This window comes from Toxorhynchites rutilus, chromosome 3 (genome assembly GCF_029784135.1).
Source record: "Toxorhynchites rutilus septentrionalis strain SRP chromosome 3, ASM2978413v1, whole genome shotgun sequence".
Classification (NCBI taxonomy): domain Eukaryota; kingdom Metazoa; phylum Arthropoda; class Insecta; order Diptera; family Culicidae; genus Toxorhynchites; species Toxorhynchites rutilus.
The window spans coordinates 288,812,018-288,834,266 of NC_073746.1; the positions used below are offsets into that span (position 1 = coordinate 288,812,018).

General features: G+C 41.0%; 1 protein-coding gene across 4 annotated transcripts in view; it reads right to left on the reverse strand.

Annotated features, from left to right (window-relative positions):
* The window catches only part of LOC129775497 (dipeptidase 1), a 509,186-nt gene that overhangs the window by 19,366 nt on the left and 467,571 nt on the right, over positions 1-22,249 (reverse strand). For all 4 annotated transcript variants that reach the window (XM_055780305.1, XM_055780304.1, XM_055780303.1 and 1 more), the window contains 2 exons: positions 5,512-5,644; positions 5,037-5,434 (listed from right to left, as the gene is read on the reverse strand). In XM_055780305.1, coding sequence (XP_055636280.1) covers positions 5,037-5,434; positions 5,512-5,644 — 531 coding nt within the window. The remainder of the gene's footprint in view (positions 1-5,036; positions 5,435-5,511; positions 5,645-22,249) is intronic.

The following is a 22,249-nucleotide window of genomic DNA, read 5'->3' on the forward strand; positions in this document are numbered from 1 at the left end:
TTTGTTTTTATCGAAATCTTAAGAATGTCACATGATCCGGTCTGACTTAACGCCGATCATATGTCTTAGGCAAAAACAATTGCTGGCGATATTATCTATTGATTTGTGTGTTTGAAATCAATATCCACCATTAATTGAAGAGATATTGAACGTTAGTATGTAAATCTATACACTTGTACAAGAAGGGTGTACCATACAATTGGATTGCAAAGAGAGTTAAACATCCGGCAAGAGTAATTGAATCGTTTGTTTGAGAAACCCCATAAGTCCACTAGACGCTCTTGCGTCAAAACGACTAAAAATTCTTTTTCTCAAAATTTTGACCTGGTCCTCCAATTTGTTGGTATGAGGTTCGATTATTAGACCCATAACATGTTATTTGGGGCCACTATTTCATCAATATAACAGGTTAAGCTTTTAAAGTTGATGGACTTAGGGGCTTTCTCAAACAAACGAGAAATCAGTGGTGGATTTAGCGGGTTTGAAGTGATTGAACTCAATTTTATGTACTTTAAATGTTCATAAGAATGGGGATATTTATTAGTTATGATCTGCATTAAAGGAGGTAGGAGAAGGAGGGGGGGGCTTTGGATAAGTATTGTTTGTTTTACTTTTAATGCATAAGGAATGCAAAAATACGGTGTGGAGGAAGATCGGGTATATTTTAAAATACTTTTTGCATTTCCTAAAATAAGAAAAGTATTTGATGAGTACTACGGAACTTTGCCTGCCACTCAGCTTAGTGTTCTTTGTGCTTTAGAACCATGGAGAACTTATGGGGTTTCTCAAACAAACGAATATCTGCAACCCCAATTTGAGGGGGTTCGTAGAAATAACTTTTTCTGAAATTTTGATGGTCGATGTTGGTACCTTCAAGGTCTCAAAATCTGCCAAACAGTCAATTTTGATAAAAATGGCGTTTATGGGATTTCTCAAACAAATGATCCCATTACACACCCAAATTCACAATTTTCATTATCATAACAACAATTTAAATTGGAACTGATTTTTTAAAAGGCATATTCACTGATCTTTTGTTAAAAAATCTTAACACAAAATTCAGATGTCTATCTGAAATATAATTTTTGATAAAGTTGTTTGAAATTCAATGAAATATGTAGGAAACATAATATTTTGAATGCACTGTTAAAAAATTTTACTCTAAAATCGAATTTAATATTTAAAAAAAATTATCTCTAAACTCTCTCAATATTTTTCCAATATATATTTTTTAATTTGCAACATTTCCATACCTTGTTAAATAAGAAGCAGTCTTCAGAAAACATACGCTGCGCTGTGCTTGAGTTTTATTTTCATCAGCGCGCGTTCATAATAAACACGTGTAATAAACACGTTTGGTACGAAATGCACCAAACTCAGAAACAAGTGAGCGAGTTAACTTATTCTACCAGGTGATATCTTTTTAAAAAAAATGATCCACTTGGTTCGGACGTTTATTTCAGATTTATCTTTATTTCGAATAATATTAAATGCTAAACCTAAGTCCTTTTCTCTGCACAGTCCCTAGCCAAAACAATATATTTAATTACGATCTCGCGGTGGTCGCCAATCTCGGTGCTTGTTGATGTAATCCGAAGCCTGCTACGTGCCATAATTGCATCGTTGCTATCTTCGGGTGAATCCGTCCGTTAACTAACGCAAAATGAACACGGCGCAGAATTCAGATACTTAACATCGCTGCTCACTAGGGATTGTTAATCGGTTTTACCGGTAATACCGGATCATTTTTCATCACTGAATTACCGGTAGTTATACAATCGATAACCTGTAATTTCGGTAATTTATTTTTTACATCATAAATAATATGGTAATATGGATAATATCTAAATATTACTCGAGAATCAATATAACATCGAAAAAAAAACTGACAGTGTTGCGCCGATTCTAGAACCTCCGAGCTTCAACGACGAAGAACAGACAACGATAAAGGAATTGATTGAAGCCCTCGAGCCAGTTCTCGTCGCTGTTAAACTGCTATGGCGAAAGAGCTGCACCCTTTATGAAGCTGATGTCGGATTGCAATTTATGTTAGAACAGCTATCGGAAAACCATCAGAAATCTCGAAGCAGCTACTTGAAGCCCTGATTGAAAAGATAAAGGAAAGGATAAACGGTTTGTATAGGCAGATTTGTTCGCGTATATGAATAATCATTCTGCTCGTGGTCGTGACACAATTAATGATGACTTCGGCGTCTTCTATCAACCGTCGCGGATTGCATTGATCAAGCAGGCGTTTGAAATCGTTCGTGAGTTCAGATTTCAGTAGCTGGACAACAGGAGGGAAAAATCCACTGGACGATGCACAACCTGCAGAATAGTTGAGCATCAAGAGAAAACTTGAACGACCATTGCATCAATCAAAGGTATTAACAGGGGGTACCAGAGGCAAATACATGACAAGAGTATTCGATGCTTTTCGTACTGTACGCCCAACATCAGTAAACTATGAACGTGTGTTTTTCTCTTCTGGGAATTTCGTTCATGAGATCCAATTAAGATCAGAAGACGACAAAGTCAATATTATTTATGTCCCTAAGCAGCAAACTAAGTAGCAAAAACATTTTATTGTAAACTAATTATTATCATTAAAAGCCGTTTCTTCAAGAAAATGGTTAATTTCTAGGTATTTTATTAATGGTAATTTACCGGTTTTACCAGTAAAGAAATTTTCATTACCTGATAACCGTTTATTAAAAATTTGGCACGGTAATGCAATCCCTACTGCTCACTTGTATGATGCCCGCCTCATTTTATGCACACACATATTCTAGCGCCCCTTATATCTTCACTCGTTCTAAGCTAAGCATAAAAACAACAGCGCGCCTCCATTCCAACCGTATACGCTTGTGTGATCAACAATCTTTCAACAGAGAAAGCAAAGCAGACAAGCGTCAGGCGAGCGCGGTTTGAAACTGGGTATATAAACCGGTGTAAGGATACGGTGAAGTAAGGATGTTCGAACTTTAAAGCAAACGGTGTTGACAACAAAACATTTCAACTATGTTTCGGTGCGCGTTGATTCACCCGAGCGCATGTGTGGGCAAGGAATGAGAGTTCAACTGGGTGCAAAAAAAAGTTGCACATCGGCACCGAGTTGCATTCCGAAGACTGATTAGAAGGGTTTCCTTTCAAGAAAACAGGAAGTGGGTTATATCTATGGTATAACCGCAAGGGTGACGTAGGACTATCGTTGATTTAGAGATCATTTGTATGAAGTTGAATCTGAATTCATTCTGAATGAATGAATATTTGGCGAACTTCGAAAACGAGAGCGTTACGTTGGAGGCACAAGGTTTTATGCATCCAATATTGGATACGGAAATATCCTACTGATGGGGAAGAATAATCTTCAGAAGCTATCCTGTTGATTGCGATTGATTGAAAAATCACAAAACCTAATGTATTTGGTCACAGTGTTACATGGATAGAAAACATTAAAATAAACTCTTTCATATGAATGTAATTTTAAATTCCCAGAGGAACTGGCAGATTATTTTCAGTAACGATTAGATATTTCCACATTTTCCTCGATACTGGAAGCCCACCAGTGGTTAATGCTAACTCGATAACCATCTGTTAAAAGCACTTGATTGAAACATATTTGGTCACAGTGTTACATGGATAGAAAACATTCAAATAAACTCTTTCATATGAATGTATTTCTAAATTCCTAGAGGAACTGGCAGATTATTTTCCGGATCTTTCTCGATCCAAACGGAAAGAATTCCGTGCGTGTATGTGTGTGTGTGTAGCGGCTGCTTCGAGATCTTCCCGGGGAACCGTTTGTAGCATCACTCTCCTCCTGATGGATTCCCTTCTGGCCTAAGGTGCACAAACAGGCTCTTGGTGACACCGTTCATCCGCGCTTTCATGATAAATGAAGAGCTTCACCACAACAGCGACAACATGCTCCAATCGCTGTTCAATTAGAACTGAGTGGATTTCCGAGCGGCGCTCGCTTATATACCGATTGGTGATTTCAATAGCCTATTTTGAAAGCAAATTTAAGACTATTGAAACAAGTTTTTGGATCAGAAAGTAACAAGTATAGAACGCGTAGACATTTTATCTTTCGAATGAAGTGTTTATCATACCATTTCGTTCAGTTGTTTAGGAGCTATTAACACTCAAAATCTCGGTCTTCGGCGTAACGCTTTCGTTTTCGAAACTTTGATTTTACACCCCGGTATAAAAATGAAAGACGTAGTCCTACGTCAATATATAAAAAAATATCTAAGAGAGAGCGTTTTGAGATATATAAGTTTTTGATATTATATTCAATTTTTGAGTAACATTTTTTAACAGTGTGATAGAAGGGAATGCTTAGAAAGAACACAAAAAGAACATTTCAAGTTTGTTGTCATATTGAAGGGGTCACCTCAAGTTTGCGAATGACGAGTATTAGAGCGATACTTGCTTCTCAACTTCTAGACTTGGTTCCCTCGGACTACTAATTGTTCCCTTATTTGAGGAGTTGATTGCAGAAACGAATGGCTATTTTTCAGACTTGAACAAATTCCATTATTCGGAAGGGATCAATAATCTAGGGCACCGTTGGGAGAGGTGTATAAGCCTAAAAGGAGACTATGTAGAAAAAATGAGAAAGGTTTACCCCAAAGAATTAGGTAGTTTTTAATTTTGCACGGACTATTCAAAAGAGCCTCGAAGTTAGAATATCAAAATAGAAAACAAAATACATGATGAAAAAATCAGCATTCATCAAATGTTCCGCAAATCCGGAGCATCTCCGGTACCCGCAAGTCACTGAATCAGAAACAGATTGATAAACATGAACAAGTATATTTTTCAAAGAAATAACGTTTTACGTTGACAAAATGTTGCTGGACTCATTCTCTTTGTCTATCTCCTTTTAAACACATTTCAATTTCATTCAGTTTCCTACCTAATAAGAAGTTTTTCTAAGTAAGTAAATTAAGAAAAAAAAGGTTACACTATTTTGAACAAGGAAATGTATCGAAAAGTTTCATATAAGAGCAGCACTACAAGTAACTTACCAGCCTTTTGAGCACGTGATCTGGCACGTTCCGCGAGCTGTTGCAGATGGCGTGGGCTGACGAGTGGGAGAATATCACTGGCGCCCGGGAATGGGCCAACGCATCGAGCATCGTCGGCACGGACACGTGGGACAGGTCCACGATCATCCCGAGCCGATTCATCTCACTTATGACCAGGTTCCCGAAGTAGGACAGGCCCCCAATGTGGGGAACCCGGCCCGGTTCATCAACTTTGCAGCAGTCGGCCCACGGAGTGTTGCAGGTGTGTGTGAGGGTGAGATAGCGCGCTCCCAACTGATAGAACGTTCTCAGCACCCCAAGACTGGTCCCGATCGAGTGGCCGCCTTCGATGCCGATCAGACTGGCCAGCTTTCCGGTGCGATGGCTTTCCTCGATTCCTACCGAGAGTAAATGGAAAGAGGGCAAAGAATCTCAGTAAAAAATCGCATCATCAATTAAAACGTCTGCCGCTTACCGTCGGCTGTCGTCACGAGAGCCATATGCTGCGGGTAGAGATTCACTAATCTGCGTATTAAGTCTATCTGCTCTAACGTCAGCTGTACGGCATCTAGGTGCTGTGAGGAGCAGGGCGCATATGCTGACCAGAACTGGAATGACAGACACACAGTAGAAATAGAGACGTTATGAATTATGTGTCCAAATGCCGACGAAGAAGTTTCGCCGTAAAAATGTTTTCGACCGGCAGTGGGTATGAGGGAATTCCGGGGGATCACGAACAGATCGTAAATTGCTCCGCAACACCATCGAACGGGATGATACCCTGCAGGAAATGAAAGAGATGACGGCGTGATTTACACACCATCAGCCGTCGTCAGGACGATGGCCGTTAGTTTGGCCTTCGGAGACACATGGCCACCGGCCGGAAAATGTAGCTCGACGAGGGCAATAAAACGGATAAAGTGGCAATAACAAAGTGGTTCGTTGCGTGTCTTGCCCCTCCCCTGTGACTGCCCTCGTATTTGTTGCCGTTCGGGGGCGTCACGAAGAGATAAAACCTCTCGAAAGTGTCTGGCAGTAATAATCTGTGATTTTGGCATATCATACCTAATAATGCTCGGAATGAGTGCGTAAAATTCGAGCAGAGTGAGAGATTCGCAAGTTATGATGGGCTTTAATTAACTAATGGAGTTATAACAGATGGGTTTTCACCTTTCGGAAATATTATTCATGAGCCCACTAATGCCTTGTGATAGGATACGTTGTTTATGAGATTAAAGTCCCTGAATTTGATTTTCTACTACAACGCAATCAAATCAAAAACTAATGAATAAGACAGATACAAAAGTAATACTTCGTAAAGAAATTGGCGTTTCTTAGAAACCGAAGATATTCAGTCACCTAATTTTGTTATATTTGCATCAAGTACCCTATAACCTTAGCAGATTTAACTTTATTCTTCAATTTCAATTCTTCAATAACTTTCGTGGCGTTGAGTTTGGCGAGGGGAGTGGTAAAGCTGTATTCGAGGAAAACAAGATGTACAGGGTGGGCCATTTAAAGTGGAAGCATCTGGCAACCCCATAACTTTTGACAGAGATGTCAGATTAACAAATGTCATACCACGTTGGAAGCGTCATTTCAGTACAATTTTAACCACGGAACAATACACACCTAAACAACGCGCTGAAATTGTTCAGCTGTACATTCAAAATAAAGGGTGTGTCACATCAAATTGCATCACGGAAAAAACACTGTAGAAATTTAATTTTTAGGAATTATATCTTCAGCTTTCGCTTATAAGCGAAAGCTGAATCACGTTGGCCATGCTTCACTGTCAATTATTCGTAAATTTGGAAAAATGTCGTCGAACGAAAAAGAGCGTCGTGAATTAATCCTGTGCACTCATTTCGAGAATCCGGAGTTGTCACATCGGGACATCGGTAAGATGCTGGGAATCGTCCAATCCACGGTCAGCAGAGTACTAAAATGATACTTCGAGAACCTAACCATCGACCGGAAGGTGAAGAACGGCAAAAATGGATGCTCCGTCAGTCAAAAAGATCACAAGCGCGTAGTTAAGCAGTTTAGACGTGATCCGAGAAGTTCGGTCCGGGATGTCGCCAATAAGCTGAATTTGTCAAGTTCATTCGTCCAGCGGACCAAGCAGCGGGAGGGCCTGCGTACATACAAGGTTCAGAAGGTTCCTAACCGCGACGAAAGGCAAAACATGGTGGGGAAGACGCGAGCCCGGAAGCTGTACACCGAAATGCTGACGAAGCCGCATTGCCTGGTAATGGACGACGAAACCTACGTCAAAGCGGACTTTCGTCAGCTGCCGGGCCTGTTGTTCTTCTCTGCAGAGGACAAATTCAGCGTTCCGGAGGAGATTCGCAAGCAGAAACTATCCAAGTTTGCCAAAAAGTACATGGTGTGGCAAGCGATATGCTCTTGCGGAAAGCGGAGCGCCCCCTTCGTGATGACCGGCGCGGTAAACGGGCAGGTTTACCTTAAGGAGTGCCTACAGAAGCGCGTACTACCACTATTGAAGCAGCACGAGGGCCCGACCATCTTCTGGCCGGATCTCGCTTCGTGCCACTATTCAAAGGACGTGTTGGAGAGGTACGAAGCCAACGGGGTCACCTTCGTGCCAAAGGAAATGAACCCGCCCAACGCGCCGGAGCTTCGCCCAATAGAGAAATATTGGGCGATTATGAAGCAGGCCCTCCGGAAGAACCCAAAAGTTGTCAAATCGGAGGCGGACTTCAAGAGAAAATGGATTTCTGTTCCAAAAAAAAACTACAACCTGACGTTGTACAGAACCTTATGGACGGGGTAAAGAGGAAGGTGCGAGCATACGGGCTTGGGCTCGAAGTATGAGTAAAAATAAAATGCCAAAAGTTGTTTAATAGTTTTTATTTTACTGTCTAAAATTTTCAAAAGGATCGGTCTACTGGGCGAATTACTACAGCGTTTTTTCCGTGATGCAATTTGATGTGACACACCCTTTAACTTCTCAATTGTGTTAACTAAACGTGCGTGGAAAAATAAAAATAAAGTTGAAACATCGCCTGGAGACAACACTATACGTCGATTATATGCCAAATTTATATCGTCTGGTAGTGTTGGTAATGCCAGTCATCTGTCCAGACAACGACCAAGACGTTTCGACGAGAATATTGATGCCGTTCGAGCCAGTGTTGCAGAGACTCCATCGATATCAGGTCGCCATCGTTCGCAAGAGTTAGGCCGATTTTTTATTGCCATTTGTTCGTGAAAATGAATTGGACAATTACTGGTTCCAACAGGACGGCGCTACATGCCGTACAGCGGCTGCCACGACCAAGTTATTGCGCGAAATGTTCCCCGGAAGATTAATATCGAAAAACGGCGATTATGACTGGCCACCGAGATCACCTGATTTGACGCCTCCTGACTTTTTTTTTATGGGGATATTTAAAATCCAGAAATACACTGGTAAACCAAGGACCCTGGCTGCGCTGAAAGACAATATCCGACAAGAAATTGCTGCCATATCGGCCGAAACATTGGGCAAAGTGATGGAAAATGCCGAAAAAAGGACACATTTTGCGGTCAAGGCCAGAGGCGGTCATTTACGAGATATCATAATCAAAAAGTAGTTAGAACAAATCTCCTTGGACCAAAATAAATGAATTTCAAAAAAAAAAATTTAAATTCCACTTCTTTACTTTGCTATTGCAAAAACAAATCCTTCCACTTTAAATGGCCCACCCTGTATATTACGGGGCGTTGTCTGGCTGAGCTTGGGCACTGAACCACGAATCATTTTACGTTTTATTAAAAATTTCTCCGACTAAAATATTTTCATTAGATCATTCTCGCGTCTCATTCTTCGCCGATTGCCCGAAGTAACCAGACGAAGGAAAGTCGCGTCCAAGTTCCGTTATCGGTTACCGCGTGATTGTTGTTTTTTTTTGCCGCTGAAGAGTTCATTTCGCTATCTGGATAGTGAGTGAAGTGCCCTGCCTGCAAGTGGATAGAGGCTTTCATCCTCGGAAAGCCAAGCATTGGTTTTTGTTTTGTCGCTGCTTCGCCGACATTGGAGATTTCGCCGAGTCATCGTGCCAACAGTGACAGTGCGGATAAGCTTTCACCGACGACTGTGTGTAGTGGTGTCGTAGGCACATTCCCACCACCAACGAGCTTTCAGCACGCTCCCGTTCATCTGCACTGGAGTGCGTTCATAGGTGAATTAGATTGAATATAGTGAGAGAAAATATTTATTAATTATAATTTTTTTTTTTTTTTGTTTTTGTGAATTATTATTAACGTGAAATATTATTTTTAAAAAAATACTTAGAATATAAGTGCCAATTTTAAAATGGCAGAGGGTGGGGGACCTTCGGATATGGAGGTCTCTGACTCAGTTGATAAAAAAAAGTCACTCAAACGCGTACCAAATACGGAAGATACTTCTTCTGGGGACGAGTCAGCTAACCCTACCAAGCCTCCCTCCAAAAAACTAGCAAATCTCCCATCTGCTCTTAACGATCCCACTCTACCTTCAACCTCGTCTTCTCCCTCTGTTCTTCCCGCTCCTTCTCAACCTTCGCCTTCCCACTCTCAATCCCCGTCCTCGCCTTCCCCCCCTGTTATTCCCAATCCCCGTGTAAAGGTCTATCCAGAAGATGCGCCCGGAACTGGTCCCTGGGTTGTTTTCTTCAGGCCTACGCCAAATGGAAAGGCGTTGAGAGTCATGCAGATCGCGAAAGATCTGGCAAGGTATACCTCCGTTTCGGAAATTTCGAAGGTTAGACCAAACAAATTGCGAGTTGTCGTGAATGATCGAAAAGACGCAAACAAGATTGTTGTCGATCAGCATTTTACAATTGAGTATCGGGTCTACATTCCCTCTCACATAGTCGAAATTGAGGGTGTGATAACCGAAACGGGCTTGACGTGCGAATACATTACGAGTGAAGATACCGGCCGTTTTAAAAAACTGCCCTCGACGACTGTTAAGATCTTGGGTTGCCGCCAGCTCGGAACAGTCTCCCATGAAGGAGAAGAAAAGAAATTTACGCCGTCCAACTCGTTTCGAGTCACCTTCGCTGGTTCAGCTCTCCTTGACTACGTGATGGTAGATAAATTGAGGTTAGCCGTGCGACTTTTTATTCCAAAGCCAATGACTTGTCTAAAGTGCAAGTCAGTTGGTCACACGGCTGCTTATTGTGCCAATAAAGAACGATGTGCCACTTGCGGAGAACAACATGAGGGGAAATCCTGCAGTGCGACTGAGCATAAGTGTCCATATTGCGGGGGATCCCCACACGTGCTCTCAGCTTGTGAAACATACAAGGCTCGCTGGGAGAAACAGAAGCGCTCTTTGAGGGAACGCTCTAAACGCACTTTCGCAGAAATATTGAAGGGCGCTTCTCCACTGGCTCAAGAACAACAACCAATCAATACACACAATGTCTTCGCTACGTTGCCAGTTGACGAAATGGAAGCGGATACAGCTAACGGGGGCACGCCGTTTATTTCTCAAGGGAATCCCCGGCGCAAAAAAGTGACCACTCCCAGAGTTCAAGGACAAGTCCCTCCGGTGATACCCCCTGTTAGCTTGCCCAAAAAATCGAGTGCAGCGGATAAGCAAAATCAGGTCCCTCCTGGCCTCCGTGGTAATAGTTCACCTTCGAACGACCCAGCACTCGAGGGGACATCAAAAACCCCAACTGTCCCTGTTTTTCCGTCAAGTTCAACTTCCCAATCGGGATTTATAAAGTTGTCTGACCTTGTGAATCAAATCTTCACGTGTTTTAATGTTTCCGACTCCATCAGAACCATTGTCACCGCAATGCTTCCAGTACTAAAGACAATTTTGCAGCAATTGATGCAAACATGGCCCCTCCTTGCAATGATTATCTCTCTTGATGTCTAATTTAAATAGAGAGGTCGGAGATATCACTGTTTTACAGTGGAATTGTCGTAGTCTTATCCCTAAATTGGATACATTCAAATTTCTAATTCATAAACTCAATTGTGATGTTTTTGCTCTATCCGAAACCTGGCTCTCTTCTCAAAATGATCTCTCTTTCCACGATTTTAATATAATACGCTTGGACCGCGATGACAGATACGGAGGGGTACTATTGGGGATCAATAAGTGTCACTCATTTTTTAGAATTGACCTTCCACCTATTGGAGGGATCGAAGCTGTTGCTTGTCATGCAAACATCAGAGGCAAAGACCTCTGTATAGTCTGCTTGTATTGGCCTCCGAGAGCTGCGGTTAGCCGCAAGCAACTTGTTGACATGTGCTCACTCCTTCCTGAGCCACGATTGATCTTGGGAGACTTCAACTCTCACGGAACTGCCTGGGGGGAACCGTACGACGATAATCGTTCATCGTTGATATATGACCTTTGTAACAGCTTCAATATGACCGTTTTGAACACTGGGGAAACAACACGTGTACCTAAACCTCCTGCTAAACCAAGTGCTCTTGACCTCTCGCTTTGCTCGAATTCACTATCGTTAGATTGCAAGTGGAATGTAATCCAGGATCCCAACGGTAGTGATCACTTGCCAATCAAAATTTCTATCACCAATGGGTTGAATTCTTCTGAATCAATAAACATGGCATACGACCTCACAAGACACATTGACTGGAAAAAATATGCGGACGCGATTGCTCCACCATTCCACCATTCGTCGAAGGCCTCCCAATCCATGGTGGGATGGCCAGTGTTCCAAGCTTTATGGAGATAAATCGAATGCATTTAAAGCTTTTCGGAAACGTGGAACCATTGAGAATTTTCAAACGTATTTGGACCTTGAAAATCAATTTAAAAACTTGATCAAAGGGAAAAAACGTGCTTATTGGCGAAATTTCGTGGGAGGTTTATCACGAGAAACGTCAATGAAAAAATTATGGAAAGTGGCTCGAAACATGAGAAATCGCTCTTCATCCAATGAAAGCGAGGAATATTCACATCGATGGATTTTTAATTTTGCACGAAAGGTTTGTCCCGATTCCGCTCCAGTGCAAAGAATTATTCGAGATATACCACAAGATAGGTGCGATCTTGATTCCGAGTTTTCGATGGTAGAATTCTCTCTTGCTCTCCTTTCATGTAACAATTCTGCTCCGGGATCGGATAGAATTAAGTTCAACTTGCTGAAAAATCTCCCTGATGTGGCGAAACATCGTTTGTTGAACTTATTCAATCGGTTTCTGGAGCATAATATTGTTCCAGATGATTGGAGACAAGTACGAGTTATAGCTATTCAAAAACCCGGAAAACCCGCGTCCGACTTCAATTCGTACCGCCCAATAGCAATGCTGTCTTGTATACGGAAATTGTTGGAGAAAATGATCTTGTTTCGCCTTGATCGATGGGTTGAAACGAATGGCCTACTCTCAGATACACAATTCGGGTTCCGCAGGGGCAAGGGGACGAATGATTGTCTTGCGTTGCTTTCTTCAGAAATTCAAATGGCTTACGCCGAAAAAAAACAAATGGCTTCAGTATTCTTGAACATAAAGGGGGCCTTTGATTCTGTTTCAATAGAGGTTTTGTCAGACAAATTACGCTCTCGGATCTGCCGCCTCTATTGAATAATATGTTATATAACTTGCTTTGTGAGAAACATTTGAACTTTTCTCACGGAGATTCGGCAGTAAGTCGGGTCTCTTACATGGGCCTCCCCCAGGGCTCATGTTTAAGCCCCCTTTTGTACAACTTCTACGTAAGCGACATTGACAATTGCCTTACACAAAATTGCAGCCTAAGACAACTTGCAGATGATGGAGTGGTGTCTGTCGTAGGATCAAACGAATCCGACCTGCAAGAATCCTTACAAGATACTTTGAACAATTTTTCAACCTGGGCCATTGGGCTAGGGATCGAATTCTCCACGGAGAAAGCAGAGATGGTGGTTTTTTCTAGGAAGCATAGACCAGCAAAACCAAAGCTTCAACTTTTGGGTAAACCGATCACTCATGCTATGTCATTCAAGTATCTTGGGGTCTGGTTCGACTCCAAATGTACTTGGGGGGCCCATATTAGGTATCTGAGTAAAAAATGTCAACAAAGAATAAACTTTCTCCGTACAATTACCGGCACCTGGTGGGGAGCCCATCCCGAAGATCTTATAATGTTGTATCGAACAACTATTCTCTCAGTGATGGAGTATGGCAGTTTCTGTTTTCAATCAGCTGCCAAAACACACCTCATTAAACTCGAGCGAATTCAGTATCTTTGTCTCCGTATCGCGTTGGGATGTATGCCCTCAACGCATACCATGAGTCTCGAGGTTTTGGCAGGCCTACTCCCACTAAAAGATCGCTTCAATTTATTATCTCTTCGGTTCCTCATCCGGTGTAAGGTTATGAACCCATTGGTGATCGGAAATTTTGAGCAGCTGATCGAGCTAAATTCTCACTCTGGATTCATGAGCCCATATCATGAATTCATCTCCATGCAGGTTGATCCTTCTTCGTATATTCCCAGCCGTGTTTGTTTTCCTGACTACATCAATTCCTCTGTGCATTTTGATCTGTCCATGAAGCAGGATATCCATGGAACATCAGATTATCTTCGATCGAGGATCGTTCCAACGATCTTCGATGCAAAGTATGGGGATATCAATTGTGATAATATGTACTTTACTGATGGGTCCTCTATGAATGAGTCCACAGGATTTGGAGTGTTCAACGAATTTTTTAGCACCTCACAAAGTCTTCAGAATCCTTGCTCAGTGTATATTGCTGAATTGGCAGCGATACACTGAGCGCTGGACAGCGTCGCCTCACGACCTGTTGAACACTATTACATTGTAACGGATAGTCTTAGCTCTGTCGAAGCTATCCGTTCAGTGAGGCCGGAAAAGCACTCGCCGTACTTCCTTGAGAGAATACGAGAAATTTTGAGTGCTTTATCCAGACGCTGTTATGTCATTACCTTTGTCAGGGTCCCTTCACATTGCTCAATTCTGGGTAATGAGAGGGCTGACTCATTAGCAAAGGTAGGTGCAATTGAAGGCGATATTTATCAGCGTCAAATCGCCTTCAATGAATTTTATTCTTTAGTCCGCAAAAATACCATAGTTAACTGGCAACGCAAATGGAACGAAGATGAATTGGGCCGGTGGCTCCACTCGATTATCCCTAAGGTTAGCCTCAAACCATGGTTCAAAAGTCTGGAATTGAGTCGGGACTTTATTCGCACCTTCTCCCGACTCATGTCCAATCACTGTTCGTTAGATGCGCTACTCTTTCGTATTAATCTTGCCGACAACAATCTTTGTGTTTGTGGCCAAGGTTACCACGACATCGAGCACGTTGTTTGGTCGTGCGAGCTGTATCTTGTCGCCAGATCGAATTTAGTAGTCACCCTTCGGGCCCGAGGAAGGCAGCCCATGATGCCGGTGAGAGACGTGTTGGCTCGGTTAGACCTTGATTACATGTCCCAAATATATGTATTCCTTAAAGCTATCGATCTTCGTGTGTGATTGTCCTTACACCCTTAGTTTTTCCTTTTCCTTTTCTTTTGTGAGAGATCGGATCCCTTCTTAAGAATAAGATGAAATGTAAATACATATTAGATATAAGATAGGTTTAAGAATTGAGTGTGATGAGTGTGATTGAGAGTGTGATTGAGAGTGTGAGTGTGATCATTGTCAATATATCCTCATATCCCCTCCTTTTCCTGAAGAAAATATGTCACCCTTCTAAACTCGAGTCGACCGCGAGTAATCGGTTTCCTATATTATTAACATTAGAAATAAGGAAAAATGTTTATATACTAGTAACAATACAGTAAGGAGTTCGGCTCCTTTAAACCTATGTAACTGGGCCTGTAAAAATAAACGATTTAAATAAAAAAAAAAAATAAAAAATCTGTATCTGTATCAAAAATCTGTATGGAGTTCGGCCTCGACAAGTGTCGCTGTGTCCACCTGCTGAAAGGACAACTTACCGAATCCGGAGGCTACGAGGTCTATGACGGCGAGTTTATAAGAGACATGGTTCGTGGCGAATCCTATAAATATCTTGGATTCCGACAGCTCACCGGGATTCGCCACTCCGACATCAAGACGGAGCTGCGAGACAAGTTCTTGAGTCGAGTGAACTGTGTCCTGAGGACTTTCCTCAACGCGGGGAACAAGGTACGCGCGATCAACACATTCGCGGTTCCCCTGCTGACCTTCAGTTTTGGTGTAGTCAAATGGAGCAAAACTAACCTAGAGGACCTTGAGAGGAGGATGAGGAAAGCATTCAAAGAGGCCGGAATGCACCATCCTCAATCGGCACTGGAGAGAGTTTCACTACCACGCAAAGAAGGGGGACTTGGAATCGTCGACATTTCTGCACTGTGTGTTGCCCAGGTACGACAACTGCGAGAGTACTTCGCAGAACGCGCCAACCAAAACGCGCTATACCGGGCTGTCTGCGCCGCCGACAGAGGATACAGCGCTCTGCACTTGGCGCAAGCGGAGTACCAACTCAACTGCAATCTGCAGACAGTGGAGGAGAAGATTGCAGCTTGGAAGCAGAAGGCAGTGCATGGTGCCCACCCCCATCAACTGGACCGGCCACACGTCGACAAGGCCGCATCTAATCTGTGGCTAACGCGTGGTGAACTCTCTTCAGTAGTAGAAGCCGACATGATAGCCATCCAGGACAGGATAATGCCGACGAGAAACTGCAGGCGGTACGTCTGGCATCAAGACGTTGATGACATTTGCCGGATGTGCCATCAACCAGGTGAAAACATAGAGCACATTATGGGAGGCTGTCCCGTTTTGGCCAACGCAGCCTACACCGAGCGCCACAACAACGTGGCCCGTATTGTTCATCGACAACTGGCGCTCCAATGTGCTCTACTGGAAGACAACGTACCAAACTACCGGTACCTGCCTGCACCTGTCCTGGAAAATGACCGTTTCAAGCTGTACTGGGATCGCACTGTTCTGACCGACCTCTCGATCCACCACAACCGCCCAGATATAATGGTTTACGACAAGAGCGACCGCAAAGTCACCATCATCGATGTCGCTATTCCACTGAACCAGAATCTGGAGGAGACCCACGGTCGCAAAATCTGCAAGTACCGACCATTGGCCGTGGAGCTCAAGGAACTGTGGGGGCTAAGGGAGGTCCCAAGAATTGTTCCAGTCGTTCTCTCTGGAACTGGAATTATCCCGAAGACACTTCTGGAAGCGCTAAAGGTGTTGAACATCGAGAAGGAATTGGCCGGCATCCAAAAGTCGGTCATCCTTAGCACCTGCGCGATTGTCCGACAATTCCTCGGTCAGGACTAAAACAGCACGAGCATGCAGATACGTGCATTCCGCAGAGCCTAGTCCCCCTTTGGCATTCAGAAGCCCGGGGGCAGGTGAAAATTCTGGCTAGGTTCGCCTAGTTAAGAAGTGAGATAAGTCTGCCCAAAAAAAAAATAGATCATTCTCGCTAATATCCGCGAAGAATCTTACGTTGGTAATGTCCAATGCTATTGAATTTGAAGATCATTTGAAAAGCGACAAGAATTTCAGGTTGAAATAGCAGCAGAAGAATTTATTAGAACAATGGACAGCGAAAGGCAGATCATTTCAAAGGATATTTGTCGTAGTTTCTTCGTAGAGCTGATCAAACAAATGAGAAAAAGATTCGATTTTGATGATTTGACGCTCAAGTCTACGGCAATGTTAAATCCCAGTTAAATCCCAATTTCAGAAAACGAGCATGTGCAGGGTTTGATGGGCAAACATTGGATGCCTAAAATGAATTGACGGTTCGCTCGCCTTTTCGGCCGTTTCGATGCCTTGTTTGTAACGTTCTCACTATGCCTCACTTCTAGGCAACTGTCGAGCGATTTTTTCTGAATATACTAAGAACAAAAATAAGCTTTGAAATCGGCTCAGCAACGATACGATGAACGCTATTTTGAGATCAAAGAATTTGGTCAAAGATCGTCGTGGCAGCTCGACAATTTAAAAAAAATGATAGATTAAAAAAAATTACAAAAAAAGCATCATCAAACACACGAATGACTTGCAAATGTAATATTTTTAGTGAATAAATGATTTGTTTTTTCAATGCTAATAAATTATTTTTGTCTCTTCAACAAATATTTTTGATGGTACATATGACCGCTCTGGTACAGATTTAAATGTGGCAACACTGGTAGTATGTAGAAACATTTTTGTTTCCACGCTGCATACAAACAAATCGGGAGTTAACTTCGTAGTATAGGTGCGTATTACGTTCTCCTATTCGGTATTGTTTTATTTGTCAATTCAGTTAACTGCACCGTACAAATACAGGGGAAGTGGGGGTAAGACGGACATATTAAGAAGAACTTTAATTGTATCTTTGGAAACTCATGTTTTCCAAAACTGAAAAGCATGCCATACAAATTAAACACAAATTTCTACATTACTCGGGAATTTATCAAGCAAATGAAACCAAATTAGGCATTTTGAGGTTTTAGGATGCAATAAATGTGGTTAGTCTCTTCACCCCCCTCTCTAAGGGGGAGATGCCATACAAATTAAACACAAATTTTTGCACTACGCGAATTAATCAAGCAAATGAAACCAAATTTGTCATGTGAAGGTTTTAGGGTGCAATAAATGTTTCTATGATGGTTAGACTCTCCACTCTCTAAGGGGGGGCTGCCATACAAATGAAAAAAAAAAATCTGAATTACTCGAGAATTAATCAAGCAAACGAAGCCAAATTTGGCATGTGGAGGTTTTAGGATGTAGTTAATATTTCTATGGTGATTAGTCACTCCTCCTGCTCTCTAAGGGTGGGATATCATACAAATGAAACAAAAATTTCTGCATAACTCGAAAGCTAATCAAGCACAATTTGGGATGTGAGGGTTTTTGGGTATGAGCAATGTTTCTATAATGGTACGACACCCCTTCCTCCTCTGGAATGGAGAGGGGTTCCCATAAAAATATTACACATATTTCAACCAAAAATATTCCAGCCAAACATGACAATTGAAAATTTTCGGAAAACTCTGAAGGAAAAAGGGAAAATTCGGAAAATTAAATTCCCATATGTTCTACAATTACATAGTGACAGGTGCTGTTAGTTCATTTGATGTTTGCGCTAGCGAAATTGATATTTGTTCGAAACTGGAATTGTATTTTAATATGATGAAACGCACTCCTATATCTTCTTCTATCCATACCAAAAAAAAAAAAAAGATTGCCAATTGTGTATTAATAAAAGCAGAACTCGAGGAAGGAATTGTCCGATTTAGGGCTGTCTTTATTCTATCATATTTTCTGTATAAAATATTTATTCCATGTAACGGAGAAACATGTTATTTGCAAGTGGTTAAAAATCTTGAAAGAGAATTGTGTTTGAAAATAATCTGATATTATAATGATTAGTTTTGTTACAAATACTAGGAATTTTATAGTAAAAAGTAAATTCAACGGAGACGAATAGAAGATCAATCAATGAACAGTTCTGGGATTGTACCCATGAACTTGCTCATAGTAAGAAAACGTGAATGTTTGAAGGTATTGATAACATCAAACAAATTTTTGGCGGGACGAAGTTTGCCGGATCAGCTAGTGTTCTATAAAAATGTGTTTTTACATGTTTTTTTATTGAGATTAAAACAAGCCGAAAAGTAGAACATTTTTATCGATGAGGGTATAATGGACATGTCGTGGGGGGAATATGGACAGGTTCATAACATACGAAGCGTAGAATTTTATCGCTCGCGAGAGAAATAATTTTACTCTCTCTCAATGTTTGTGTGTCCAGTAACTGAAATAGAACAAACAGAGAAAGCAATAGAAAAAAGAGTTCAATATTCTTCCCTTCACTCTCCATCAAGCATTGGATGTGATCTTGGATGTGACTGGCCATTTCAACCCCACCAATGCAATTGTTTCAATAATTTAAATTTTGCCACTCACGAATGAATTTACTTTTACGTACATATCTAATATCGCTTCTTTGTTAACTCACAAACCGGAATATAACTATCACCTAATTCAATTTTGCAATTAAACCACTCAAAATGCTTAATATCGAAGTCGCAAAAAATGTATCCATACGCGGAATCATTTTTGATTTTCGTTTTTGTTTCCTTATTCCACTTTCCATCAGTATATATAGTCATAGGATGGTTTCAATATTATAGAATAGCATGGGTTCCCATCAACATAAATTTGAAATTCATAATGCAACTATACAAATCAACCACCAGTCCATTATACCCCTACTGTCCGTTTTATCCGCACCTTCCCTATTCATAATATTCGCCCTGGCACCGGGAACAAAAATTTCATTTACAATTTTTACTCTCAGGGATATATTACATTCGGGTTGAGGTTCCTGAAACAGAAACAGATTCTTGTCTCACTACAGTCAGTGAACAGAAGCAGTTCTGTTAGACTGAGAGTTAGCTTTAAAAGATCATGATGCGTTGAAATATTAATGCTTTGAAATGAATAAAATTGTTCGTCTCGATAACTTCAAAATTATATCAACAGTCATATTAACACATTAAGGACCGCACGTTTTGGGGCAAACTTGTACGCTTCATTTGTTCGGATTCCACGAATGAGATCGTTTCTTTCGTTGTGGATGAGACGAAGGCGAGCCATCGGTAGGCCTTGTTAGATTCGTGGCAGACGAAGGATTTAACCATCAAGTGTCGAAAACACGGGTTATTTCGTAATCCATCCGTAATAGATGGAACATGAAACACGAGAAAACTCGTGAGCGGTCCGCAATGTGTTAAAAACAACGAAAGAACCGGTTTTAAAACTCTAATTATCTGTGCCTTTGTGCCAAGGAGCCAAATGACTGAAAAAACACTTCAACGGACGATTTTGGGTTTCGGTTTATGTTTCATGTCTACTTGAGATATGAAGTCGGATACTATTCGTCTTATCCGTATGACGAAGAAAGTGGGTCGACAAACTATGCTTTCTATCAGATTAGCAGGCCCGAACGAAATTTAATGAAAGTTTATCTCTGCAGTATTTGAAAACACACAGTCTTGACCCTTATCGAGCTATAAGGGTCAAGACTGTGTGTTTTCAAATACTGCAGAGATAAACTTTCATTAAATTTCGTTCGGGCCTGCTAATCTGATAGCATTTCCCAGAATTTCAACTAAAACCTCATCATCATAATATAAAATCATTATCAGACACACTTTTTTAAAACTTTTTCTACCACATGTTTAACATGTGTTACTCTATTACAAAGAATACATATTCGATACAGGAAAGTTGATTTACATTCATAATGTTTATTTCAAGAAGTTCTTTTTTCACCTGGAAAACTCACGAAGTTTTTCCGAGCTTGTTATTAAATGTCTTTTCATTCTGAAACAGTAAACAAATAATAATATCGTAGTCCTAGTCGTAGTCCTACGCCAATCAATGTAGACAACACTTTTATATTTTTGGATTTCGTGGTTTTTGAGATGGTCATACCAAAGTGATTCTGCTTTTTGAATGAAGATTCAGGAAGATTATTGCGATATATTTTTGTTAAATATAACAAATGACTTTATATTTATATCGGGACGTGTTTTATGAGTTCCCATCGATTTCAAACTACTTCGTTGTAGCTCGTGTATTTATTTTTCAACGGCTCAAAAGTGAAAAGTTTATATTATAATAATTATTCTTAAACAATAATTTACGAGAAGAAAATTACATGAATACTTTCTTCGTTTTGCAATTTTTCCAACCTTTCACTGTTCTTCAGTCTCTTTTTTATTTTTTGCAATCTTGGAATTTCTGTATTTGAAAATAAAATTTCTACGTCTGCGCTAATCTTCATTGTTCTCGTTTCTATCTTGCTAACTTATATCTTATTTAAATATTCGTATAATTTAATTTCTCTCTTCAATTCTCCTAATCTTTTCAGCTCTAAAATATTTCATTCCTTCCACTATTCATCACTTTATTCAATCAATTTATTTCATCCAATAATTGTCAACAATAACAAAAAAAAATGTTATCCGTCGATGACAACAGTGGTAACCAAGGTCTATCTCATCCAGGTTGTATAGACGGAAAAACAGTTCACCGGTGTCTTAACAATTAACAAAAACACATTTTCACCCATTCCTCGAGGTAAAGGCCTAATTTTTTTTATTTTGGACATCACTGTAGTACTGTAGTTCTATTCATTTCATTTTTTGTATCCAACGTATCACGATAGAAGTAGAAGAACTTTCCATTGCCTCCAAATGTATAATAAATGTTCGGTACTTACCCTCATTGAATTATAAATGACCCACAACAAGGTCGGGCTAATTTGGAAGCATCATTTTCAATAACTGATAACTCCTGGTGCCACAACCTATTTATCAGAATCATTCAAATAGACATTCGAAAACTATCGAGAACCGTTATCGCAAGATATACTCCATTATCATTATTACCCTCCAATATTTCAAACCGCAAACATACAAGCGCAGCATCCGACCGACCGACAGTCCGACAGTACCAGAAGGCATTTCCAGACGAATAAAGAGATATGATTTAGTGCCGACCGTAGTGGAAGAGGGATTGCTCCAGGCGACCACCAGACAGCAAGATCGTCTTCATTTCGCACGGACTAGACTTTCATTTTCACTTTTATTTTTTCCATTTGCTCGGCCTTCTCCTCGGTAGAACCTGACTGCAGGCAACCCCTCCCTATTTCTTGCCGGCGGTGGGTGGAGTATATAACTCTAGACATCAAGCGAAAGTGCCGCTCAAGTATCTTCCACCCAAATCGCAGCCGGCAGTTGAGCATTGTAGCCCAGATGCAGAGCAAAGATTTTCTGTGTTTTCCCACCGTTATCTCCGGCTGATGTAGAGAGAAAAAAAACAAGACAAACATAAAAAAGGTAATGCGAAAAGGACGAGATTTATGGTCAGAAGAAAAAAAAGGTCGTAAAAATATTTACTTCCTCGGGAGGGCTTGCGGAAATGAAATGGATTCATGTTTATTTCAGATGCGAAAAAAAACCATTTGAAGGGAACGGTCTATCATAATGGTTTGACTGAACGACACTCCGAGTTATGGCGGGTTTTCCGACGAAATTTCCAAATTTCCAGATCTCGAAACGAAAATTGGTCTGCTATAGTTTCTATGAGAACCCTCTAGTGCGAAGATACACAAGCAAACACAGCATAACGGAAATCAGTTTGCAGACAGTGCGTTTCTTCTCTAGTCGTCATAATAACAACAAACGACAAAAATCGGACCGACTAAAGTGGGGCTGC